The 26,955-nt window shown below is 47.5% G+C and overlaps 2 protein-coding genes across 8 annotated transcripts in view; one reads left to right on the forward strand and one right to left on the reverse strand.

Annotated features, from left to right (window-relative positions):
- Window positions 1-1,699: 1,699 nt before the first annotated feature.
- irf10 (interferon regulatory factor 10) lies at window positions 1,700-5,335 on the forward strand. Of its 3 annotated transcripts, XM_076041670.1 has the most exons (9): window positions 1,700-1,822; window positions 1,934-2,174; window positions 2,401-2,619; window positions 2,840-2,896; window positions 2,999-3,038; window positions 3,141-3,245; window positions 3,939-4,325; window positions 4,452-4,570; window positions 4,943-5,335. In XM_076041670.1, exons 2-9 carry the CDS (start codon window positions 1,998-2,000, stop codon window positions 5,036-5,038), a joined length of 1,200 nt encoding a protein of 399 aa, XP_075897785.1. In that variant the 5' UTR covers window positions 1,700-1,822; window positions 1,934-1,997; the 3' UTR covers window positions 5,039-5,335. The 3 variants fall into 3 exon arrangements, with proteins under 3 accessions (XP_075897785.1, XP_075897783.1, XP_075897784.1); XM_076041668.1 differs by having other exon boundaries at window positions 1,700-2,174; XM_076041669.1 differs by having other exon boundaries at window positions 1,700-2,174; window positions 2,401-2,605; window positions 2,829-2,896.
- A 107-nt stretch (window positions 5,336-5,442) lies between these two features.
- The window catches only part of LOC142898634 (uncharacterized), a 38,325-nt gene continuing 16,812 nt past the window's right edge, over window positions 5,443-26,955 (reverse strand). Inside the window, exons 1-3 of one of the 5 annotated variants that reach the window (XM_076041662.1) lie at window positions 21,178-21,478; window positions 7,400-9,165; window positions 5,443-7,249 (exon numbers count right to left, since the gene is read on the reverse strand). In XM_076041662.1, coding sequence (XP_075897777.1) covers window positions 6,791-7,249; window positions 7,400-9,010 — 2,070 coding nt within the window. In that variant the 5' untranslated portion in view covers window positions 9,011-9,165; window positions 21,178-21,478 and the 3' untranslated portion in view covers window positions 5,443-6,790. Of the gene's footprint in view, window positions 7,250-7,399; window positions 9,166-12,643; window positions 13,386-16,569; window positions 17,154-20,978; window positions 21,004-21,177; window positions 21,479-26,955 lie in introns of those variants that run through there. The other 4 variants (XM_076041666.1, XM_076041665.1, XM_076041663.1 and 1 more) reach the window with 4 other exon arrangements.

Raw genomic sequence — 26,955 nt, forward strand, 5'->3', positions numbered from 1 at the left:
TATGCAAAACAAACTTAACATTTGTTTCCCAAAAATAATATGCCAATGGATTGTCATTCAAACTCAGGAATGAGAATGAAATGTTAAAAGTCGATTGTTTACTTCTCTTGCTTTCTCTGTTATCCAGGATGTGCCGACGTTTTAGAATACAGCCCTTCGTGGTGTCACAAAACCGACACGGGCACTTTCTTCTTGTGTCTCATTGTAACATGTACGTGTGCAACAAAAGCAGCAGTTTTTAGCAGGTACCTGTTTTCTAAAAACAACATTAAAAGTGCACTCACAATGTGAGAAACTGAAAGTAGTTTCACAATGAATCCTGACCAAGATGGATACAACAAGGTTGCTTACATTCTCCTTCATAGGTATGTAGCGTGACCCTGTTTTGATTACTGAAAGCCAGGAAAAGAGACACTCAAATGATATTCTAAGTTTAGTTAGAGTTTCAGTATATTTAAAGTACGCCTCCTCTGTTTGGATATAAATGTTTTTTCAGCATGTTATCTAAGAAGCAGCCCACGTCAGGCCGTGAAACCAGGAAATGTCCTGGGAAAAACATGACATTTGATCATCATACTCATGTGCTCATTGTGGTGGTGATTTTTCAGACCCAATTGCAAAAGGATTTCTCAACGGTATTTTCGTTTTAGATATTGATTTAACAATGAGGTGAAGGAAACGAACGTACCAGGTTTCCCAACGAATGAAGTCGTGTTGCTCTTCCTCTGATTGTCTTCAGCCCCACCTGTACCCCTTCCTGTCATCTACCTGCGCCCGCCCCTTCCTGTCACCTCTGCCCTCTATCAGTACAACCGTGCCGCCAACTACTGCCACCAAGTGTCCGAAAAACAAATCGCACGACACGTCTTGAATGAAATGACATCCTGTCATCATCATGCGTTCATTTCATCTAGAGGGAATAGTTTAACTCCCGTTTCAGTCACTGACTATCTGAAAGGACACACTGCCCTCTGTCGGAAAGAATGACATTGTGCAGATATGTGACTGATTAAAAAAAAAAACACAACAACAACAACAAAAAAACAGTAATAATCACACACAAAAAACCAACAACATATTGTTAAAAGGCTGCGTGTTGCACAATCTTTCTTGTCAGCCTGTGCTTCTTCGTGGCTGATTGCCAAAAGCTGAACACTTGAAACCTCTGCTTATATTGCGGCCCTTTACACGAGGAGGCAGAGAGATGACAAACCATGAGAAACAACAACGAACATTCACACCCACGCACTTTCGTTTTCACACCAACGTTTCGTTATGAGTGTTTGCGGCCCGCGCGAGCGCCCGTGTGTGTGAGTGTGTGTGTGTGTGTGTGTGTGTGTGTGCGTGCGTGTGTGTGTGTGTGTGTGTGTGTGTGTGTGTGTGTGTGTGTGTGTGTACGCGCGCGCGCGCAGGAATCTGAGCTATAATTTCCTCGAATTGGCTTTACGCGAAAAAAGCGCGCTGGTTCCTTTTGTCAGGGAGATGGTTCCTGTCCGGACAACGAAGTAAAGTCGTAAAATGCCCCCAACAGCGCAAAGCTTTTCAACTTCACTTTTTTTTTATTTTTTTTTTTTACATGCCATCTCCAATTTCTTTTAAAAACGTATTTTATTTTTTATTTTTTTCTGTTCTCAACTGACCAATTTGTGAAAGCTGTAAAATGAATTGTTACATGTGTCAACGTGTGTCGTAAAGTGCTTATCTAGAAATGTGTGATTATATAGTTGCTTAGAGATGGAAAATCGAAAGCGTCAAACCAAGACTTTCGCTTTCGATTTAAGCGCACTTAACTAAACCAGAGGACATCTGCGCTCAAGTTTGCGGTAAGGTGCTCTACAAATCCAATTATCCTTCCACATTATTGAAGCACAATGGAGCAATATTTATAGGTTTGGGATGAAGGGAAATAAATGAGTCATTCTCACGTTTGTAGGGTGCGGAGGACACTGATTGCCCGGAGCCATCAAGCGCGTTTCACGGTGGCTTGGCTCAGACGAATGGAGATGGAACCAGGGGCTAAAATGCGCATGAAAGAGTGGCTGATAGCGCAGATAGAGAGCGGCATTTATGAAGGGCTGCGCTGGGAAAATGGGGGAAAAACAATGTTCAGGATCCCGTGGAAGCACGCAGCTAAGAAGGACTACGAACAATCGGCGGATGCAGCTCTCTTTAAGGTCCGAGGCCAGACATGTGTTTCTTTTGTTTACCTGCTATCTATCTATCTATCTATCTATCTATCTATCTATCTATCTATCCACCCCAGCATTCAAATACAACCTCCAACTGACCGCTGACTCCCACGCTGTGGACAATTCATTCATTGAATGCATTCGCCCAATAGTTGTAAGTTCACATTCTTTCAACATTGGCGTTCGTTGACATTTCAGTCCTCACACGCAGGCTTGGGCCGTGCACAAGGGCAAGCACAGGGAGGGGAAAGACAAAGCCGACCCCACCATGTGGAAGACGCGTCTCCGCTGCGCACTCAACAAAAGCACGGACTTCCAGGAGGTCCCTGAACGCAACCAGCTGGACATCACGGAGCCATATAAAGTGTATCTCATCCTCAACAACGATAACAGCAGCACACCAGCAAGAAGATCAGGTAAAGTCATAAAAGTCATGTATGTGTAAATGTCGTTGACTCTTCCCTCGCTGTCCCAATACAAATGTCCAGAGGGAGAGGTTGAACAGTGCAAACAAAACAATAGACGAACTGGATTTTCGGAGTCGATCTTAACCTCAGAGTCCATAAACATCCCTTCGGTCAAAAACACAACAAGCTTGAGGCTGCTTAGCTTTTTGTTTCCACCTCTGCATTTCCATAGAGCCAAAGGAGGATGGTGTTATTCAGATGAAAGAGTCTCCAATCACGCCCAGAGTGCCGAACAGAGAGGTATGCTGAAATAGATGAGCTGAATATATACAAATAAATGTGTTCACACACTAAATGTGTTTTCTCTGTTTTTTTGTTTTTTTTTTGCGTTATGAACTAAAGGAATTGCTTCAAGCTGGTGAAGATAAGAAACTGCTGACAGGTGAGTGCTATGCGCTCAAAGTAACTTTGATGAAATAATTATTAAACCTCAGTTAAAAATGCACAGTGGCTCTGTTGTCTGATGTACATTGTGGTTTTGCAGATATTCTGTGGAGGGAACACATGTATTGTGGGCCAATGAAAAATAACCCTCTCAACCCAACCTCTGCTCATCAAGCTCTCTTTAGTCCTGCATTTAAGATATCAGGTAAGAACTACATTAGCATGCAGTAGTATTGCAGTATTTTCCCCCAACTCATTTTGACGACTGTAAGAATATATGTAGATATTCACTCTTTCACATCCTGCGTGCTATTACCACTACAATGCGAAGTAGCAGTTTGTATCAAACATTATCTGCTTAAATTACCAGTATTGCTGAGTATATACATTACACACAGTTTTCTGTTATTACAACACACTTTCTTTCGAATAATCGGTTAACCCAATTCTCTTTAATTGCTTAAACTTAAGTCTCGTAAATCACAAAGACAAAAAAAATATAATCAAACGCAAGTTATTGTGTCAAATTGGTTCAAAACGTACATCAAGTCACTTTTATTCTGTATCGGTTTTTCTTCCTCTTGGAAACTTTGAGATTGTTTGTGGCGGTTTCTCAGCTGCATTGGTAAAAGTCTCTGCTGATGTGGAAATGCTGGTCTAGAGGCTAGACGGCATTTCCACATCTCTCACAAAATCAACATAAATTGTGGCCAATGTGGTTTATGCCCCACAATTTCCCCCCACAAAGGTCAGCGTACACTGAAAAGCAGCAGTGGCTTATATTTTGAGACAATCAAAAATCAAAGCCCAAGAAAGCAACTTGGCAGGCCTGATTCAGCCTTGAGTTCAACATGTTCTTGAAGATCTTGTGCAAACAAGCTGCCTTTTTTGTTGACAGACTTCACAATGCAGGTGGAGATCCTTTACTATGGAAAGACAGTGTTGAAAGCAACAACCACAGGCCCTGAGGGGTGTTTCATCATGCAGGGCAAAGTCCCCGTCGCCAACGAACGGATCTATGGGCCCTGCAGCACCCAGCAGATCAGCTTCCCGACCCCGGCGTCCCTATCGCTACCGCAACAGTTGACAGACGCAATGAACCGACTTCTCTGTCATCTGGAGAAGGGGGTTCTGCTATGGGTGGCCCCGGATGGGATGTTCATTAAGAGGTTCTGCCGAGGCCGAGTGTACTGGAGTGGACCCATGGCCCAGGGCACTGGCCATCCCAACAAACTAGAGCGAGAAAAGACCTTTAAGCTGCTCGATATCCCCACATTTCTCAATGGTAAGGTTGTGCACGCACTCCCTGAAACAAACAACAAACAATAATAATCACTTTTTAAAGACTGGCTGACTGAGTTATTGCACGCCGACAAATTGTCGCACGTTTAATTTGATAAACTCTGTGCAGATCTCCACAACTGTTTAACTGGGAAAGGAGCGAAGCCATCTTATACGACTGAGCTCTGCTTTGGAGAAGAGTTTCCGGACCCCACGGTACCGAAAACCACCAAGCTGATTGTAGCACAGGTAAATGGAACATTTTTCAGTGCAAGAGACAATGTGAGACAATCAATAAAGCAAGGTTTTAACTCTCACAAAGCTTTCAAACCTATTATTCAAGAGTGACCAGGCCAAGAGGCGGCACAACGTTACACTAATCCTAGCACAGTCTTAATTAACACTTTGACCAAATCATCTATACATCAAAAAGAGAATCAGCTTGAACATGCTGTACATTGTATTTTATAAATTATCACCAAATAGTATTTATAGAATAAGAATAAGTGAATTCATAAATAATGCAATGGCTGCACTGAGTTGGATAGTGGTGCGCCATTTTAGTTCACCAGCAGAGGTCCTCAGATGCACTCGAATAATGCGGCAAGTCTCTTTTAACAGGTGGTTCCGTTGTTTGCTGTGGAATTGCTGCAGAGGTTCAACTTGATAGAAACTGACCAGAGGCAGCCGAATCTTGACACAGGGGGGAAGTCATAGGAACGCGGGAAAGCCACCCTTCACCAACATGCACTTGAATGCATTCAAGAAGAAAGAAGAGGGCAATACCACACCAGTAATAAAACTGTATAAATATGTGAAACTACATTTTTCTGCTGTATAAAGTTGAAATACCTCTTTTTAATTAAACACTGTGATTTATATTGATATTAGTAATTATTCATTAATTAGAAATTAGCATTAATTTTAGTAATCCGTGCCTTACCTTACCTTATGTAACCAATGGTGACTTAAAATCCTCACGTGTGAAATAAATGCTGATTTGGTTGGAAAGCACACAGCATATTTAATTTCTATATACACATCTTGTTATACACTATTAATATACTGTTTGTATTTGCATGCATCGCAAGCAGAGAAAAAAGTGGACAGGTCTAGTTAAATCTATAAAGCTTTTTTCTCATTTATTTGTAGCGAACATCATTTAACAGATTCACAAATTTTAAAAATATACATTTTTGTAGCTAGAACATTAAAAAAAAATCAACAGGTAAGGTTTCCTTTTGAGAATTAAAAAAACAACAAACAAAACACAGAACTAAAGTGAGTGTGCTGAATCAGAGGAGATACCCGTATCAGAGTTTAAAATACTTTCATCATATTCCCTGCCTTCAGACATATACAGTACATAAAAAATGAGATGGGAACAAAAGCATACAGTACACAGGGGTCAAGAGTATTCACAAAGCATCATGATCCAACGTGTTTTTAGCACCATTACTCTTTAGCCGTCTGCACTTGATTTTTTTTTTTTTTTTTTTTTTTTACTCTTTCCATCATTCCCCTTTTAATGGAAAAACACCATGACTGTCGAGGCGATGTGGCGCAGACCTGTCTGTGTGGGTGGGATTGTCTGAAACGCAGTTTTCATTAGTGTTCTTCCTTTCTCAGAGATAATGTTAAGAACATATTGGAGGGTAATGCCTTGACAAACCTTTTTTTTTTTTTTTTTTTCTTTTAATGACTCCCAGTGATGAGAATAAAAAGGCGAAGAGTTGCTTATACATTCACCTTGCCTGCCCGGGTCACAATAGACAAGAGACGTGGGCTCAGAAGCAAGAAAAAAAACAAACAAACAAAAAACCCGAAATGCATTGCAAAATTGACAGAGAAATTGCATTAAATCTGTTTAGCATATTTACTGTATATAACATCTGTCATGTAATATATAGTCAACTTTTGTTCATATATATATATCTGCACTTTTTTTCAATAGCGTTTACTTTTAATAACACTGATTGAAAGTCTATACCCTGCAGGAAACACTGTCAGTAAGTAGGTGCGTGTATGTGTGTGTGTGTGTGTGTGTGTGTGTGTGTGTGTGTGTGTGTGTGTATGTGTGACAACCATTACAAAAACAGAGTGAACACAGACAAGTGCTTGATTGTCTCACAAAAGGTTTCCAGTGTGTCTGTAAGGAGCCACATTGAGTTCCTTCAGCTGCTAAGGAAAGGAAAGGAAAGGAAAGGAAAGGAAAGGAAAGGAAAGGAAAGGAAAAGGTGCAAAATGGCCAAGCCAATGGTTCTTGGGATAAATTTTGGGCAGCGGTATTCAGACACCCGTAAATTGAGTTTTGTTTTGACATGTTTGTCCTTCCCTGCAACCCTGCCTTGAGATCTGTCCATTCCCTGTCTCGGTGGGTGCAATGGAGACAAGGAGGGTGTGTACAGCATGTGCATGTCTATGCGTGTATGTGTAAATATGCATGTATTTAAATGCATTTCCACATTTCTACTGCCACTTCATTAGCTTTGAGCCATGAGGTAAATCCTGGAGGCCAGGAGCATCAGTTCTGGTTGTGGGAAAGGAATCTGGGGCCGACCAGCGCCGCTTGCGAGTTTTTGGCTGCTGCTGAACAGGTGGCTCTTTGGCCAGGGCGTGTGCAGGGGGTGGCACTGTCGGAGGCGGATGGTGAGGGAGTGGTGGTGGAGGAGGTGGAGGTGGCATCTCCCCCCTGTGTGAACTGCTCGAGCCTCTGGATGAGAGCTGGGTGCGATTGTGCCTTGAACCTGTGCGACTGTGCGTCCGGTGAGTTTGGGTGGGCGTTGGGGTCAGAGCGAGGCAGACATCACCTTCCATGAGCTGGCGACAAGGCAGGCCGTAGAGCTGGGAGGTTCTCTGAGGAGAACATGAAGACCAACCTCTGTCCTGCACAAAGAACGGATACTCCACCAGGACCTTCAAGAGCTCCTGCAGGGAAAAAACATAGTTGTGAGTTGTGGACTTCAACTCTTGGAGACCTCATGTGGTCAAGGAATCGCAAAGGCAGAATATCAAGGGAAACTTAGCCAAAGCTGCAACCAGTTGACACAAACAAATACAGAGAAACAAATGGCTGACCTGAGTGTTGAGGTCTGTCAAATGGACCTGCAGATGGCTGAATCCGTGGGCACTGCTGGGGGAAATCAGCAGCACAGTGCAGGTGCTGAGGTGGAACTCTGGAGAGGTGTCCGCGCTCCTCAGGAAGTCATCTGTCCGAAGCTCCTCCACACGTTTTAACCGTCCGTTGGCCAGTTCAATCAAGGAACCCTTGGTGAAGTGAGGTAGGAGCCCTGGGGGAGGGGGCTGAAGACCTGGAGGTGAGGTGTAACGGTGGGAAGGAGACGACTCTCTCCCTCGATCCCTTTCACTGTCCTGCCGTCTCTGGTCATGTTGGTCTTTATCGTGCTGATGATCCTTCTCCTTGTCCTTGTCTTTGTCTTTCGTTCGATCCCTGTCCCTTTGCCGAACTTTTTCTCGGTCTCTGTCTCTGTCTCGGTCTTGGTCTCTGTCCCGCTCTCTTTCCCGATCTCTGTGGGTCTGATCGTGGCTGTTTGGCAGTCCCAGGGGGGAGTGTGGTGACGTTCTTAGGCTGTGCTGCCTGGGACCTTGCTCCCTCTGGAGGTTGTACAGAGGGCTTCCTGAGGGGCTGAAGAGTGGATAGGCTGGCACCTGAGGGGTGGGGTGGCACACTGAGCTCAAGGAGTAGTAGATCTGGGCTTCGGCTGGTGTTTCCACCAAGGGGTCCAGTAATCCCCCTCTACCCGGTCTGGGGACTAGCCCCAGAGAATGAGGGCTGGTTGACAGTAAATTAGAGCTGCTCTTAACTATCGAGTGTCTTTCCTGGAGTGAGGAATGCGCCTCAGGGGCCTCCTGTGCTTGACAGTCCGACAAAAAGGAACCTCCATGAGACGAGATGTCTTCATGGGGCCTCCGTCCACCATTGGTATGAGAGCTGCGTGGACTAATGTCCAGTCTGGTTCTGTTGCTTTCAGTCACATATTCCCCTGTGAGCAGAGTCCTGGTGGTTGAGGCAGTCCTGCTGCCTTGGCCGTCAAGGCCATTGGGCCTCTTGTTGAGATACCTGTGCCTGGCCTCGACTAAGCTGGGATCTTGGGAGTAGAGTGAGTGTTGACCGAATGAGTATGACGATGGGGAAAAGAGAGAGGAGCTGTTCTCTCGCCGGCCGCTATTAAAATAGCTCCAAATCTCTCTCGGCTCGGCTGGGAAGGGAGTCTTGAAGGACGACGTGGAGGAGGAAGATGGGGACGGTGGAAGGGAGAGCGGTCCCTCTCGGAACCACCTGGAGTGGTGAGTGAGGGGAGAGAGCAGGGGATCATCTCTCCAGGCAGGAGATCCTGAGCTCCTCCTGTCGCTGACCTGCCCTGGATAGAGGGGGAGGGAAACGGAAGGGGCGTAGCTCAGGTTCCATGGTAGCGACAGGGGGAGGCCCGGCGCTGGCGCGGGAAGGGGCGGCGGAGTATGGAGGAGATGGGGGTTCAGGTTCAGCAGAGCTCGATCGTTGTCGCCGGCGTCCCTGCTTCCCTCCCCTCCCCCTGTGCTGGATCGACTCCGGAGGGGCACGGGGGGTTTGAACTCGTCCAGAATCACCTGGTGCTCCGTCGATCCTTGCCGGTGTTCCCTCTTCTTGGGGGGCAGGCACTCTTTGCCACGATCGGGACTGGGATTCATGGGTGGGCTCCGGCGGCAATGGGGCCCCCTATGTGTGGTTATAGGCTAGGTCACATGAGCCTTGCGGGAGAATGAGGACTGCAGATAGAGGGGGCGCCGACTACACAGCATCACTCAGGCTCCGGTTGACTCTTTTGTACTGGAGGCGCTCTCACCTAGAGGACACAGATGGAGGTAAGCGAGATCAGACGCAGCTTCTTCCATTAGCTTGCCAGTGTTCCCCAAGCTTAAGTGGCATATTCATTGTGGCATAACATCTGGTTTATGACTAACAGACTGTTAAATTTTCAGCCTCCACCCCATTGTGAAGTAGACAAAGAAGAAAATGTCACAAAACAGCCGCGCACTATACACCGAGTGCAACGTACTGAAGCTATACCGACAGAATTATGTGATTTGCAACGCAGCTACAGGGAAATGATCGTCTGCCTCATCCTGGCACCACTTGGTGCCGAGACTTAGCCGTCAGTCTGGTCAAATACGCACACAAACATTCACAGACAGATGGAGAGTAATCAGCAGGGTGACTTCCTTGAAAATAGGTTTGAAAGTCTTAGCTTTTTGATTGCTGTCACTAATTAGTCATTACCTCCGCGCACAGCCGCGGAATCGCAATTGCTCGGCTTACTTGTTTCATTCAAACACATCACTCCCACATGTGGACTATAAATACAACTTTTTTTCAGCAAAAGAAGTTCAGAGGCAGAGCAGTATGTATGCGTGTGCACGTACGCTCACACACACACACACACACACACACACACAGACACACACACACACACACACACACACACACACACACACACACACACAGAGGAGATTTTTCATCTCTGGCTCTTGGGGGATGATTGGACTATGTAGATATGCTTTTGTACCACTTTGATGAGCCACCCCCACGACACCCCCGGGTGTTCTCTGTATTCAATATAAGCTTACTACTAGCATCCCCGCCACCCCTTCTCGCTTAGACACACACACACACACACACACACACACACACACACACACACACACACACACAGGCACACAGAGCAAAAACCCCCTAGGCAGCTGTACTTACTCCCCCAGTGATAGGCAAAGCTGGTCACCACCCACCTAAAAGCTGACAAAAACACTGTTGATATTACCACCAGTTGTTTTGGATACAGGATCTGTCTTTGCATATTAATTGTGCGTTGCAGCATGCGTGTGGGAAAAAAAAAAAAAAAAAAAAGCGCACGCGCCTCTGCGTGCGTGAATCCGTGTGCATGTGCGATGCAACTTTTTTTTTTTTGGGGACAGAAACGTGTGATTGTGTTTATTTGTTTAGGTCCTTATGTGAGTGTGTGTTTGCGTCCGAGTCCTCAAATGTGTCGGGAGATTTTGCAGCCTTGTTTCATTCAGTGAGAAGTGCGGGGGAGCGCTACAAATTCTGCTCCAAATGTATTAAACGGCCTCTTTTGAAGTGATGGCTGTCGCGCCAGCTGTTCCCTTCAACCGGCGGCGTCACTCAGCCCCTCACTCGCCCGCACGTCTGCCTCAGCAGCCCACCGCCTCCCTGCCGTCTCACCATCAACCCCGCTGTCACTATGGCAACTGTGCCCATGCACGCATCCAGTCAGTTTTTAGAGGTTAGACGGGGATACTCCGCAGAGAGCCGTGCAAAGTGTTGCCCAAATGACTTGGGCCGGGAACAAAATAAGTGTGAGGGAGAAGCAAGCTGTTTGTGCATCTGAGTGGAAAGCTGAAAACTGGGCGTCGAGAGGAGAGGAGAGAAGGGGAGGGGAGGGGCTTTTCGTCTCCACAGGCAGGACGGGTGTCATGGACTCACAACTATGAGGCCAATAAATATGTTGCTCTTATTGTACAAAGTGGAACAAATGAAAAAAACAAAACAAAGAAACCAAAAAAAACCAAAACATGATTGCGTTGTTGTTCTTATTTCCTGCGATTTGGCAACTGTACCTTCAGCAGCAGCTCCGCTGTGGGGCCGCTGTAGGTAAATGACTCCAAGCACTGATCATATGAAAATGATACACGTTAACCAAACAAACGGTGAGCCAAAAAGCCTGAATAGCTGCAAAGTTTGACACTGTTGGAGTCATAGAGTCCACCAGAGCTTGAGGTATTTCAAATATCTTAAAGAAACAAAGAAAAAGAAGAGAGAATTAAAAAAAAAATCCCTGTGAAAATCAGTGCAACACTGAGGTGATAATTGTATTACTTTATTGTTGTTTACATGTTTGAAATAAATAAATAACAAAGTAGGAAGTTAAGTGTACTCGTTGAACAGTTGCATCGATTGTTTTCGGCTATTTTTGATTTTTGATGTATGAGGACAGCAGGGTGGTTTTTCATTTTGGGGCCTTCCCGATTCAAGCTCATTTGCGCCGGTGTTCTTTCCATTTACTGGATTGAAAATTCCCTTCATGTAAACCTTTAAAGATCGACAATTTGGGATCGATGGGTCGGCCGTCTACTAAAATACGGATTATCTCAGCACCCATCAAAAACCCAGATATACTTTCTGACTTTCACAATCCATGTGGCATTTTATTTACGACTCGTTCCCCCATCAGATGTATTTTTTTTATTTTTAATAAAATACTAATTCTGACATTTATATATCTTTTTATGCGGTGCATAGTCAGCATCATAGCAGTGCCACATCATTCGTTTCTTCACATTAAATCTATTTCTATGTTCAAGAAACAGAGACAATTTCTATCACACTTTCCAGACTATTGTTTGCAAATATTTGACAAAAGAATATCAAGGGCCACGTTGCAAAAATCATAATAAAGTTACAGAAATTATTCAACAAAATCCTCTTTTAAGTTGGCACATGAGCTACACTCAAATGCCAACAGATGAAAAAAAAAATGAATCCGAATTTAGATTTTATCTCGAGATGACTGTGACACCTCTGTCATTTCGTGACTTTTAAATACACCTCCTTCAAACTCAGTCAAAGAAGCGCAAAAACAAAGAGCACAATTGTGCCTGTGGAGGAGTTTTGCAAAGAGTTCTTCTGCCTTCTAACAGAACACTCCTACACTCTGCACACAAGCACAGAGCTGGAGTTGAGCTGAAACTGCTGTGGTCATAACATTTAAATACATGTAAAAAATGTCCAAAGGTTAACTGATATTGCGTCGTGATTCATTCTCAGACTGCCAAAGTAATTTTGACTTGCAATGACAGGGGTTAAATTCACTTAACCTCTCGGTTGTTTTTTATTCCGTTCTCCAAAACTGCTGAGAGTTTTAAATGTGTGCATATCAGTCGATAGAAATTTTCAAATTCTTCCTCTTCTTCTTTTTGTTAGATTTTTTCATTTGAATTTTATCCACCTATTCACTCTGCTCAACAACATCCCGCCTTTTGTCTTTGCGATTTCCTCAGAACGGCTAGAACCAGGCTTTTTTTTTTTAAAAAAGAAGTACGGAATTTGCTAGAGTGTAATCTTGGCTATTCTACCACTTCGGCACAGCAGCCGTCAATCAACAATTTAACTCTGTTTAGTGCAAAGAGAGAGAGAGAAAAAAACCTAAAGTAAATGACTTTTGATTCAGAGCAGCGGTGAGAGGACGTGGGTGTCTGCAGACAGGTTGATGGAGTCTGTTTGTGGCTGTGATGAAATGTGAGACTGACCTGAGTGTGGCCCGAGCAGACATCCCCTGTGTTGCCAGTCATTCATATTCCGTTCTTCCCACAGTGTCAAAGCCCACTCCTCACTGCTCCCCCCCACCAACAAAAAAAAAAAAGTCAGGCTGCAACAGCTGCAGATACGGACGGCCGTGAGCGGCGCGCGCTGCCTCTGATCTCTGCTGCGCGTGAAAAAACACAGCGGCGGCGGCGGCGGCAGCAGCAGCAGCAGAGAGCAGCGAGCCCACCGAGCTGAAGGAGCGAGCCGAGAGCCTCCCTCTCCGTTGTCGGTTGCATATGTGAGAGTGCGTGTGTGCGTGGTGTGTACTTGTGTGTGTGTGTGTGTGTGTGCAGAGGGCTGAGGAAATGAGTAATATCGAGCAGTGAGAAACATGTCTGCTATGCAGAGCCACACAGGCGGACCAGTTGCTGCTGCCGCCCACTTGCTTTAATCACTGATAGTGATACAAACACGCACACACGCACACACGCACAGGCACAATAGCTTCTATATATTGGCTGGTATGTGCCGTCTGCACATTGCTTTCTTTGCCTCAGCGGTGCATTCTGGCGGCTGCGAGGATCTTTATCTTTGTGCTTTAGCCGAGCTCGCCGGTGCAACACGGGCGAAAACATGGAATGGAGACACAGTTGATGAGAGACAGGGAGGGACGTGGTGGGAGGCTCATCCCACACGCGCACACAAACACACGACATGCAGACATTTGCCACTGCCGCTGACTCAAAACTATACCACACTTCACATGCTCACGCGCACGCACATGCACACGAAACGCAGACAGATTTTTATTTTTTTTTATTTTCGCGTGTGTTTACGCGGGTTCTTCTTCATCGGAATCCGCCGCCGAACCCCATCGGGGCGTTGAACTGCTTTTTTTTACATCCAAGCTGGCCGGGTTTGGGCACGCACACGCACGAGAAAGAAAAACCGCGCAGGCGGGCGCATGCGCGCTCGCGCACGGCGGGAGGGCTCCGAACGGTTTCGCTGGAGTGACTCAGTCAGGCCAGGCCGAGTGTGTCGGCGGTGCGGCTCACCAGGGCCAAATTCACCTGAGCGGCGTCGTTTTGCACATGCGGGGGGGAGGAAATCGGGCCTCTGTCGGCGCCGAGACGTCTTCTGTACACGCGCAGGCTACGGCCACACAAAGCCCGAGATGTGGCGCCACGCAGAGGAGCCGGTGTGTTCTTTCTCAGAGCGGCGGCGGCGGCGGCGCTGGCGACGAGCTTCGGCACGAGACCGAGCGGAACCATTATCGAGAGCCCAACGTTATTGTGCGCTATCATGCACGGGAGCCATTCAAACCCGGAGACGCGGCGGAAAATGTGAAAAGTCAATTACAAGACGTGGTTTCTTTTTTTTTTTGTGTGTGCTTAACCTCCGGTGCACTTAAGCTTGAAAGCCACGCCAAAGCTTTCGCACGACGCGGCAACAATATTTACATGGAAATATCCCTCTGACCGACACCAACGCTCCGCAGCTGCTATTCTGCATAAGTGATAGCGGATTTGTTTATTTCTTTCTATTTAAAAGGAGTCGGTGTAGTCTGTGTAATGAAATGCAAAGTCAATTCAGATTCCGATTCTAGTGCTGACATAACCCCAGCGGAAGGCGTCGATTTAGTTATTTTTTTTTTTTAAGACAGATTCTTTTATCATGTGCTGGAAATGAACAAACATATATTAATGTCACAATGTTCAAGGTTTTATAGTCTGTAAATCTCAACTGAAAAATACATATTTACCATTCATTTTTGAGGGGGAAGTGGGAGGGACGAGTGTAGATGTGAAGTTATTCATCAGCGTATAAATTAGCAGACAATATGGAAAACAGGAAATCCACCTCTACTCGGTCAGGGTTCATTGAAATCAAATAACCGCGATCATCTAGACTGCTGATATTATGAAAAGCTACTTGGCACTGGGAAGAGCGTTTTTGAGAAATGTTGAGAAAAGTTATCGGACTACTTTTACAAACTTCAACATTTTATTTTTCCAACAGACAGTAAAACACGGCTACGTGCTGCAGTCATAATGATGTTTTCCTAAACTTTCAATGACGTACAGCAGTCGTTTTGCATCTTCAGAGATGACTTAGTGAATTTTAATTTTAATGAACAGGAAGTTTAGAATCTAGACATTAGGTAGGTAGACAATTATAACAGTTTGGGATCATAAAATACAATTAATAATTATTGATTTATTAATTGGTTTGAAATACTCATTGTAGTATAAAAAGTCAGGACGCAGGAGATAATATAATTTTTAAAAACTAGTTTCCTAACATAAACATTGATATTTTCTTTGTCAGTCATAGTGAAAGAAAAGGAAAGACGGCAAAGACGAGCTTCATCAAAGTATTTGCTACGATATTGAGATTTAGAGATGACTGTTGTTCTCTGCCGCTGCACCCTTTGATTTTTTTTTTTTTTTTTTTTTTAGCATTCTAAACAAAAAGACGCCGTCAACAGAACGCTGTCAATCACCCCCAACCTCAGTGGGGGTGTCTATGTTGGTCGTCTGATGCAGCAGAAATTTTTCTGCTGAATACAGCTAGGTAGATAGATAGAGCGGGAGGGAGGAAGGGAGGGGGGGTGGAGGAGTACTACTAGCTCAGTGTGGTGGCTTACTCTCCAGGGAGTCGGGCTAAGCTGATAAAGAGACAGGGTGATACGAGCAATAGCTTACTGGGCAACAGGCCAGGTCGGCCTTCAGCCTTGAGGGCCGTGACGCCACGACCCATTCTTCAGCAGGATGAGCCAGCAGCCCTGCCCGCAGCAGGCTCAGCCTCAATGAGGATGGGCTTACGGCTCAGGAATTACTATTTACACACTCACACACTCGGGCCGCATGAAGACCCATCATGCTCAGGCTGGGTGGAAGGTGAAGGGAGGCCTACATTTGCATGAGCATGCATTGCACAGCGGTTTATTATTTTTTTTGGTTGGTTTTTTTGGGCTTTTGAAAGCTCCGAACAGGTTCAATATATTTTTTAACGAGCGTAAACTGTGCAACTTTGCATCATGAACGCATCGTAAAAACAGATTGTGCCCGCAGGGGTGAGCCCCCGACATGCTGAATAGTGTACAAAAAAATTAATTTAAAAAAAGTGCAGTGGGGAAGCATGCGCAACAGCGTTGCAGACGCTGATGCGCATTCGCAGGTTAATCCCCGTGAATCTTAACTGGTACGGCCTAAGGCGGGCTTAGTATAGTTCTGAGAGGAAGTACCCCCTGTGTAGTGGTACAGGCCATTAGCCCCTGGGGTAAAAATAGGGCAGCTATGGCCCTTAAGCTGGCTTTACGCAATATCAGTTAAAAATATGACTCGACTAATTATGCCCGGGCCGTCCAGTCAGCAGAAGCAAAGTTAAAAAAAAAAAGAAAAAAAAAAAAAAAGAAATCCTTTTCCTTGTCTCGACTTTTTCCTCCTGCGACTTGTGCAGCAGCGAGGGCACAGCTGCAGCGCTGCGCCGTGCAGAGATCAGCAGGGAACTGCAGTTAACAGGTATTCAGCAAAAGCTCTCCGATGACATTTTCAAAGGCGGGTGTCATGTTGTTCTTATTCATTGACATTTAGGCGTCTGCCCGTCGCAGTTTCATTTTTGTGTTGTTTTTTTTCCTTCTTCTCCCCTTTCTTTTTTCCACCGCCCCGATCTGATAATACCACTCTTCTTTTTTTTTTGCGGCATTTGCGACGAGTGTTTTCTTTGACCGCAGGAAAAAAAGAGAGATGACTTGGGTTTCAGGTTGCGCGGGCGCCACACGTGGGTCGTCGCGGCAAGACTCACGCGGGGAGCAAAAGAAAAAGAAAAAGTCATGCTTGTCGGTAAAGTGAGCGCCATTCAAACACTGATGCACAGCTGCGGGTTTTTTTTTTCCGCGGATTGCAGTTTTTTTCTTTGGAATTTTTACCTCTTGGCTAGCTTTGCTGGCTAGCTTCCCCTTTCACTTTGCGATAATCTCGAGTGAGTCCTTGACTCGACGTAGCACCCCGTCACGCTATGAGATCAGCAGCTTTACAAGGAGGAGGGGGTGGGGGTGGGGGTGGGGGTGGGGGTGGGGGATCTCATGGCACTGGCCGTCACTCTGAGTTTCTTTTTGTTTTGTCTCGAGTTTCTCCTTTTCATCCTCGTCTTTCTCAGAAAAACATTGGCGGGCTTTTTAGCGCGGCGATGGCATCTCCGTGGAGAGAGAGGGAGAGAGAGAGAGAGAGAGAGAGAGAGAGAGAGAGAGAGAGAGAGAGAGAGAGAGAGAGCATGGTCAGGCCTCTTGTTGGTCGCTAGAGTGCCATTCATTTTCACGGAGGCTGTCTAGACTGCCTTCACAGACAGAGACTGTCTGGAATACCTTTATCAGTGGCGCTATTCAAGGCAGCGCCGCTATACACTGCCATTATTACTGCCGCCGCTGCACAGACCTCACCCCCCCCACCCACACATCCAAATCTCCGACCCAGTCCCACACAGTCCCAGCCAGTTACATCACCGCCAGCGGGGTGGTGGTGGGGGGTGCTGAATATTGCAACGCCTGTGAATTGTATTGAAAAAAAAAAAATCAAATAATAACGCTGAGTGGGTTTATTAAAGGCTCTTTTCAAAAGGCAGCGTCGGAAGAGTCAAAGTGCGACGGAGATGAGCCGTTATTGCTGGACGGTTTAGATAAACTCTAATGACATTAATTGGGGAATAAAATAATAAGTAAAATGACAATTTGCAGAGTCGCCGCTGCGGTTGAGCGAGTTCGGCGAAAAGGCAAAGGTAACTTCAGGTCACGGCCACAAGACGCCACGCCGTCGGTAGCCGTCGCTATAGGCGGCAGGGCGTCTTGGATGATCCCCCCCCCCCCTCCTTGCCGAGACTGATGTCAAATACATTGTATTCTGGGACTGGTTCGCACGGAAGAGGGAGGGAGAGTGGGAGCGAGAGATGGAGGGAGGGAGGGAGGGAGGGAGAGATGGAGGGAGGGAGATCTCTGCGCGGAAAAACTTGTTCGCGAAAACACGAGAAAGACTGTAGGTGTCTGCACGTGGGCGGCGGGGTTGAAAGGTCCTTGACCCCGATTGTAGACCAAGTGCGGACAAGGAGGAGGTGGAGGAGGAGGAGGAGGAAGAGGAAGAGGAAGAAGAGGAGGATCAGAACGGCGCGATGGTGCAGCGAGAGTGCTGGAAAAAAATAAAATCATCCGCACAGGAGCGGTTGGGAGCGTGGCGGAAAAATGATCGTGCTACTTTTCCTGTTTGCTCTTCCTCCCTTTCATTCGCCGCCACACACACACGCACACACACACACACACACACACACACACACACACACGCACGCACGCACGCACGCACGCACGCACGCTTCGACCTGCAGGTGCGTCCCAGTCACACGAGGGCAGCCTGAACTGTGTTCAAACACCTGCCACCGTTTAGGGGATTATTGCCAGACTCCTCCCGGCATCGCTGGCAGCGATCCCAAGCCAATTGCGTCCTTCTCCTTAAGAGTGATAGTGCAGATCTGGGCCGGAGCACCGCCCGCCCGCCCGCCCGCCACCTCCCTACCTCCCCTCCCCTCCGCCTTTTGAAAAAAAAAAAAAAAACCCTCCTGATTTGTAAAAGACGAAGTGACGAGGAAGTTACCCGAGCGAGGAGCTCCCGCGCCTCCGCCGGGCCCCCGGGTGTCGCCGCCAAAGTGACAGTAATTACATGCTAGTAGGTGTCTCCCTCCCTGCCTCCCTCCCTCCCTTAATCCCTGCGAACAAAAAGCAAACGGCGGGCGGAGTGAGCGGCGGGAGGGGGAAGAAGGCGTTGGGCCGCGTCGCTCCGCAGCCACAAATACCTGCCGAACCACCGTGGCCCAGCGTCTGATTCACTGGATGAAAGACGGGGGATTTTCTAAAAGGCAAACAACACATGATTCACGGTGCCTAAAAAAAACACACACACACACACACACACTCATATAATCATGCAAATGCGTCGTCTCGGTATGAATGTACTCCCTTGCTCTTCAAGTTTTCCCTCTCGGGCTCTTTCACTTTCAGCTCGGCAGCCCTCCCACCTACTCTTGATCTTCCTCGCCGTCTTTCCCTCTCACTCAGCCAGCCGCCTGTTTTGAGAGCGCACACTCGACGTGGGTGAGAGCGCTGGAGTAGGGGGTGTATGACTGTCAACACAAGGTGTAAGGTGTGTGTGTGTGTGTGTGTGTGTGTGTGTGTGTGGTACTGTAGGTGGAGAGGCACGGCAGGGCGTGAAGGAGCGCTGTGATAATGACAGGCCGTGCATTATATAACATGCAGATTGCATAAGGAGGAGATTATTTTGGGTCCAGATATCGAGGATGTATAAGTCATTTTTTTTTTTTCTTTCTTTCTTTCTTTCTTTCTTTCTTGTCTGTTTTTTTTTTTTTTTTGCATGTGGGTGTGCGGCTCGGCTCGGCCCGATCGCGCGTTTTGTGTAAAGGCAAAGGAAAAAAAAAGGAGTGCGGAAAAAAGAGAACGTGTGCGAGATGCGCCGTTTTCTTTTTTTCTGTGCCGTCTTTCGAGGAGCGTGGGGGTGTCGGCCAACTGAAGCGCATTCTGCCTTCACGCGAAAGGGGGCACGGGACGTTTTGAGGTTTTCTCTCGTCGCTATCTGCATATCAAAACAAGTATGTGGGAATTTGTTGGCACGTCGGGCGTACAGTGCGCACAAGGGTGTCTTTTATCGCCAGCTCCCACTCATTATCACCCGGAGCCCTCGGAGGGATGCGCTCGGAGACGGCCCGTTCTCCCGCGGCCGAGCCTTCGCAGCTCGCCTTTCGCCTTTTGCCTTTCGCTGCCGTTGCCGTCGCCGTTGCCGTTTTGGCCGTCTCAAAGAGCGCCGCCGACCCTTCCGTCCGTCCGCCCATCCACCGTCCGCCCACCGTCCGTCCCTCCCAACAAGCCGCTCTTGTCTTTTTGCTTTCTGGTCTCTCAGGCCGTCAGAAAAGGTCGGGGGGTCCTGCAGGATGTGTTGTGTGAAAGTCACAGGGAGCCAATGGGAGCCTGCGTGCGCCGCTGCCTCCTCTGTGTGCGCCTCGCTCCATGCATGAGTGTGCCCCTGTAAAAATAGACCTCTTAAAGGGCCAGCAGCCACTCAACCTTCTCCCTCAAGAGGCCTTTTCTACTCCTCAGGGAGACTGTACTCCATACACACTACACAGGATGGCGCAGCGACAAAGGGGCTGCGCGCGTTCAGGGGGCACATTCCTCTGAGAGAGACGCAGCGTCCCGGACGGACGGACGGACGGACGGACGGACGGACGGACGGCGAGGAGGCCCGCCTGCTCTTTTTCGGTTGCCCTCCCTCTTTTTCTTTTGAGGACACTCTTCTGGCAGCGGGTCTTAAAGCCGTGCGGCAGCAGCTCGAGTGGCATTTTTACAAACCTTCAAAGCTACACAAGAGTCCTTCAGCAGGGGAAAAAGAAAATAATAATACTAAAAGACAGAGTGACGAATCCAACACCAAAAAAAAAAAAATCATTGACACCAGGAGCATCTTTCTATCGAGGCAGACCAGAGTTTCCCACCAGGGAGAAACACATGACTGACACGTTCAGAGAACCGAGAAGCGGCGCCGCCGACTCGGCGACATGCATGAGCTTGAGATGAGGTGATAGGTGAGGGGGTGGGTGGCTGTGGGTGTGGGTGTGGGTGGGAGGTCGAGAAAAAAAAAAAAAAAAGTGGGAAAAAAAAAGTTACAATGAAAAATTCACACGAGGTCTCTCTCTCGTGGCGTGCGTACGAGACGTAACAAGTTCCATCAGGGGGTCGTCTGGCGCACCTGCACATCCTCCCTGCTGCTCCTCCCACACTCACTGCTCCAGCATCTGCACCTCTCCTCCTCCTCCTCCTCCATCTCCTCCTCCATCTCCTCCTCCAACCCAAACACATTCGCCCCAAGCCTCCCAAAAACTCCAAGCCACCCCACGCTGGCCGACGCCACCTCCGTCCCCTTCCTGTTTAAGCGCTGCTCCTCCTCCGGGGGCATCTGGCTATCTGTGGACTAAGGCTATTTAAACCCACTGCTCTAATTCTGAAAGTCCTGATCTGCCGTCAGGGCTGAGAGACGGACCTCCACCTCTGTCTGTCGCCCTGCGGCGGCTCACAACTCGCACTCTGCCCTCTTTAAAACACTCCGTTTTTTTTTTTTTAGGCAGTTATCAGCGCAAACACACATTTAGACACGCACACACACGCGCGCAGGTGCTGATTAACACGAGCGAACACCGCGCGCCCGCGCCCACACACACACACACACACACACACACACACACACCTATCAGACACCCGCACGCACTCTCTGGGCTGGTGACAAGTACCTGCAGTCAGTTCCCTCGCAGGGTTTCAGATCAGCAGCAGCAGCGGCAGCAGTGTGTTTATCCCTCCATTTAAAGTTGCTTCCCCCTTTCCTACACTCACACTCCTCACACACACTCCTCACACTCACGCTGGCACGCACGCACGCACGCACACTCACACACGCACAGAGTGACAGGAGGAAGTGGTGTGGTCACATACCTTTGCCGGGGTGCGTGTGCGTGGCAGGTAGCAGAGAGTTTGCTCATTGGATCAGGCGGCGAGCAGAAGAGGAGCCGGCACAGCGGCAGGAATATCCACTTTAGAGAGTCTCTCCTCCTCCTCCTCCTCCTCCTCTTCCTCCTCCTCTACTGCTCTGCCTTCCCTCCCTTCATCCTATTCCTGCCTCTCCTCCTTCTCACTCTCTAAACGCCTCTTTGCTCTCACACTCTCTCTCTCTCTCTGCCCTCTCTCTCTATCTCCGAGCGAGTGCGCTCTCTTTCCCTCCCTCTCTCTCTCTCTCGCTCCCTCTCTCTCTCTCTCGCTCGCTCCCTCTCTCTCTCTACTCTCCCCGGCTTGCTTGATCTTCCCAACTCCCTCCCTCCCTCCCTCCCTCGTCTTTCTTTCTCTCCTACCGTTTTCCTCTTTGACACTCTCACACTCTCTCTCTCACTCTCTCTCCCTCACTCTCACTCTCTCTCTCTCTCTCTCTCACACACACACACACACACACACACAGACACACACACACACACACACACACACACACCTGCAGCCCTCGCCCTTACAACTTCAATCTGCACTCATCTCGCTGCGAGTGTTCCGCTCGAACTTCTCTCTCTCTCTCTCTCTCTCTTTCTCTCTCTCTCTCTCTCTCGCTCTCTCTCTCTCTCCACCTCCTCCTCCCTCCCTCCCCCCGCTCTCTGGGAGTGTATAATTAGACGGAGCTCAGTTGGTAATACAGTCAGCCTCATTGTGGGAGCCCGAGCGTTGCCGCTCATGTTTGGCTGATGGCCCGGCGGCTTCACTCATTAACCTCCCCGGAGCTGCGGGAGCGGGGCCGGCTCCACGGCCTCCCGCCATTTGCTGCGACACCTCAGCCTCTGGGTCCCGTCAGCCAATCACAGCGCCCAGAAGCGGATGTGATGCTGCTGGTGCTGCTGCTGGTGGCAAGGTGTACGGCGTTAGGTGGGAGCAAGAGTGAAAGACGATCGGTCGGGCTTTGACATGTTAGGACAGGTGAAGCACAGCAGCAGCAGCAGCAGCAGCAGCAGGGAAGTGACACGCACACATGCTGGATTTCATAAGGACCTGCTTCTCCTTTTCTGTTGTTTTTCTTTTTTGCCCACATCACTTGGTCATGATCTGTGGCATCATGTGCTTTTTTTTCTCTCTCAAGCGTGAAACGTCAACACAGCCGCTCGCTCACTCGCTCACATTTATTGCGAAAACCGCAGCGAAGTATGGGAATGTCCCCTCTAAATGGAGCAATAAGTCATATGCTCTCTTTACTGTACTGCATGCCCCAGTTCCTGTTACACATGATCCGGCCTAAACCCGTGAGGGAGCCGTCCTTTTATCTCGCCAGCACCACTGCGACAGATCAACCCACTATATGATTTTTATTTTGTTGTCGTTGTTGTTTTCAATTAAAGTGGCGAGGAAAGGCAACCAGCCAAACAAGAGGAGATCGTTATTTTCACGCCGGTTCGTTTTATTTTTGATTATTAAAGACCGCCCCCGAGATATGCTTTAAGATGTTTATAAACCGCTCCGTTTGGAATAATAATGTGTTTTCTGAAGAAACATTGCCATTACCTTCAAATGAGCTGTGTTGCTTTGCTCTCGTTTAAAATTAGCATCTATGAATATGGAATTATTTTACTGCCGGGCGCCGCGTTTGCTGCTCTGCCAAAGAGTCGCTTGTCACCCAAAGCAAAGCGAAAGTTCCGAGTTGCTCTCACCCAAGTTTGACAATGAGCCGCGACGAGCTTCTAACGTCTCGACTACTGCGACTGCTCGTCGTAGAGTTCGTGCTCTGATGAAACCGGAAATCTGAAGCCATCTGTGAATTGCAGCCGCTCACACGCAGGCCGTTCCTCTTAATTGAAAATATTTACTCACAGTCGCCCTTGCCTGCAAGCTGGGGTCGGCACCTCAGCTATTTTTTTTCTGCTTTGTCATCATGGGAAAAACATTTGACTCACTTCCAGAGCTGAAAGTGTGAGGCTTGGCTCAGTCACATGAGCGTCGCTCTCCCAGAGCTGCACCTGCTGAGGTGTCCGCTCCTCTCTGGCCAACACGGCAAAGCATGGCGTCGCTACTACTGAAACATTTCTTATAGCATATTTGCCTTTATTATTCTCTGATGGTATTTTAGTTACGCCAGCGACAGAATAAAACTTCTTTGTTATTTTACCAACCAAACCCTCTGAAGCAAAAAAACAGACAGACAGAGCGAGAATGATTATAAGTACAATTTTCAAAATAAAGCACTAGCACGACTTGGGGAAACTGCACTTTTAGACAACATCAATTATCTATTTTTATTTTATTTATTTATTTATTTAGATCCCCAACCAGAAATAAAGAAGACTTCTATTCGGAGTACGTGATCACCGCTGAGCCTTGTGACCCAGACAGATCATGTTATCTTTTACTCGGCTTCCTAATGGCCCATTGACAACCACTATGAACCAACTTTATCAGATTTTACTGCTCCTCGCATAGAACTGCTTTACGAGCCCATAAAGCTTTAAAAACTGCCAACCAACGAGAGAGGCTGCACACTTGAAGAGACACGTTTTCCGCTCACTCAGCCCTCCAGTTTCGATGAATGCATATTAATTTATATATATATATATTTACATCAATATCAACAAAGGTCATCGGCAAATTCATGTCAAGCGAGCATTATCTTCACAAAGTTTTGGTTTGACTCCGGTCCACCAGCAGGCGGGGAGTTTGTGATCAAACAGGCAGAGGGAGTGGGCGGGGGTGACTCCGGCGCTTATCGAGAGATCACATGGCTTGTGTGCACTCGATCGCTCATGTGCGCATGTGTGCGTGCGTGCCTCCTGCCCTTGTGATCATCAGGCAGGGCAGAGGCCGTGCGTCTCGGTATCGTTTCCTCTCTCCTTCCCTCTCTCCCGCTCTCACTTCTGCATTCGCGCTACAACATCCTACCAGCGCTGACGTAAATAGAGGCGGGAAAGTAGCAGCAGTTCCCTCGCCGGACATGAACGCAGTTGTACGATGGTGCGCTGCGAAACTGGGAGTGTTTGCTTTAACAAAAAAAAAAAAAAAGTCCGCGCTTCCTGATTTTTCTCGCCGAAACCGCTGACTCAGTGGGGTTGTAGTGACAAATTACATTACCGATACATGACAAGGTTGGTGAACGCACTTGAGCTCGGATGACTAAGGCGCAGCACAAGGCCAAATATGAAAGCTAGAATAATTGAATCTGGGCCTTTGTTAATGTATTAAGATCCACGTCTGTTTACCAGGTGTGGCAGTGGGGTGACACACTGGCTGAACCCTGACCTGAGAGCGCTCTCTATTATTGTTGTTGCAACATTTAATAATTTAATACAAGAAACGGTTGTCAAAGCAGAAACCAAATGCTCTATTATGTGCTGGGTGCGTTCATGCTGTAGGTAGGACTGCATAAGGCCTGAAAAAGTTCCAAACATAACTGTTGCTAATACACTGGATTTGGTTGAATTTGTAGGCCCATTAAATTTTTTTTTTTTTTTGGCTTCATCAATAAATGTATTCATTGATTTATTTGTTTTCACACTTGCACACTTTGTAAAAAACTAAAGAGTTAAAGTGGCCAAAAGGTGGTTGAGCATAAAAAGTCTCTCATTCGGACTTATGAGGATTCCCACTTAAACATAACTCTGAATTTTATTAGCATCCTGCCATCTTTAAGGTTGGTAAATGTCCAGCACATAGCATTTTGAAGGTGACACATGAGCTACACTTGTATTTGTATGTATTACAACAGTCTTGAAATGTGTTCCAACTTGTGTTTCCCAGTTAATCGGTGTCTGACTTGAGGTCCCTTTAGTAGGGTGTGCGTGTTCCTGGGAAAGGTGTGCGCGCACGGGTTCTTGAAAACTATTACACAAACGGCGAGTCTCCAGTTCTGGTTGACTGGTTGATGGAGTAAAGGCCTGCATTCGAGGTTGTCGGAAGCAATAATCACAACCCAACAACGTGTGGTTATTGACGAGCAGGCCGACGTTACGATACAGAAGTGAAACTCGTTGGATGTAAGCAAACAGAAGAAGAAGAAACGGACGGACAGGAGGACATTGCTGCGAGTGAGTAAGGAGATTTTCTTGGACCGGTGACGAGGCAGAACTTGGAACAAACGCAACACTGTGATCCACTGCGGCTGGTGATGCAGTGGTGATGTTAAGGGAGAGGTCGGGCTATGACCTCATCGTTTCAGAATGCATGCCAGTGGGTTGTAAAGGCCAAAACGCATGGGTGGCACTCGCACATTTCACCAGCGTGGAGATGGATGAAAAAAAAAACAAACTTTGATGTCGAAACACTTGGGCTTTAAAATAGCCTCAGTCACAGTCAGTGAGATTGAGAGAGTATCACATCCACCGCTCTGCCTGTGTGTTGTGTCACCGTATACATATGAAGCGGCAGCGGCATCAGTGTATAAGAGACACCGCTGCCCGCGCGTCTGTTCACGTGTGTGCGCGTATGTGTGTGTGTGTGTGTGTGTGTGTGTGTGAAAGTGACTCACCCCAGTGTCAGTTACTCCTGTACTAAAGTGTCCTTTCCTTTTCTACTTCACACCTCTTGCTATTTTTGGGCCATGTCAGTAAAACTAGAATCTGCCAGAGCGCACACTCACCAAAAAAACCAAACACACACACACTCAGGAAAGAAAACGCACACTACACACACTCCGACATGCAAAACCCATTGGGAGTGTTTTGGGAGAGCGGGAGGAGCCGTGCATCTTTTATGATGCGGCGGTACAATGGCTGATTCGCCCGAGCGGACAGAAATATCCAGGGTTACTCGCAAAGTGAAAAATATCGTATTGCATAAGACCGCGAGAGGATCCGACCACGTAAACGCAACAGTAGCTCTCTCCCACAAAAAGACACACACACGCTGAGTGACTCACTGGGACGCATACACACAGGGTGAGGTCACGTCGACACACACACACACACACACACACACACACACACACACACACACACACACACACACACACACACACACACACACACACACACACACACAGATGTCCTAATAGTGTCCTGCAGGCAGGCAGAGGAGGGCCGGGGCAGAGAAACTGGAGCTGAGGCAGAGTGCTGACTCAGGGAACAAACCAGTGTGACAGAGTGAGAGGGGAAGGCGGAGGGGGGGTGGGAGGGGGGGGTCGGGCCACGCACACACACACACACACACACACACACAGGCCTCATGACTTGCATTTGTAAAGACTCTCGGCACACTGAATGGCTCTACCTGCCTGCCACTGGTGAGGTGGAGGCTCGCGCCGGTTCTCCACTTTCAAGAAACAAGAAGTGAAAAGAAGAAGCGCAGCCCGCGCGCTCGCTGTCCTTCTGGTTGTATTATTTCGGTCTGGCTCGGAGCTTTGTCAGCACTGTGACATTTGTTTGAGAAAAAAATAAAAATAAAATCACACACACAAAAGCCCAAAACGTGGGTGTGCAGCCGCCGCCACCGCCGCTGTAAAGAAATCTGATGTGACAAGAGACATAAGCAGGCAAATTGTCAGACATATTATGCAAAAAAATAAAATAAAATTCTTAATAAGAAGAAATCTTACTGGAACAACTGCCCCCGCAAGTAAGACTTTGAATGCTTTAATCATTTTTACCTTGGTGGTTTTCTTTTTCCTCTTAAGACATTTGTTTATCTTGTCCTTAAAAATGTTCTGAAAGCTCTCTGGCTGTATTTGTGAACAACTGGCTGCCTGGAGCGCCGGATATTAAA

Source organism: Nelusetta ayraudi, unplaced genomic scaffold (assembly GCF_046127955.1).
Source record: "Nelusetta ayraudi isolate G7.1 ecotype Tasmania unplaced genomic scaffold, CSIRO-AGI_Nayr_v1 ptg000070l, whole genome shotgun sequence".
Classification (NCBI taxonomy): Eukaryota; Metazoa; Chordata; class Actinopteri; order Tetraodontiformes; family Monacanthidae; genus Nelusetta; species Nelusetta ayraudi.

Coding starts and splice junctions, on each gene's coding strand:
- irf10 (XM_076041668.1), top strand. CDS start 1,911: ATGAGTCATTCTCACGTTTGTAGGGTGCGGAGGACACTGATTGCCCGG. Junction 2,620..2,839: donor GATCAGGTAAAGTCATAAAA/GTCATGTATGTG, acceptor GAGCCAAAGGAG/GATGGTGTTATTCAGATGAA. Junction 3,039..3,140: donor AGATAAGAAACTGCTGACAG/GTGAGTGCTATG, acceptor GTGGTTTTGCAG/ATATTCTGTGGAGGGAACAC.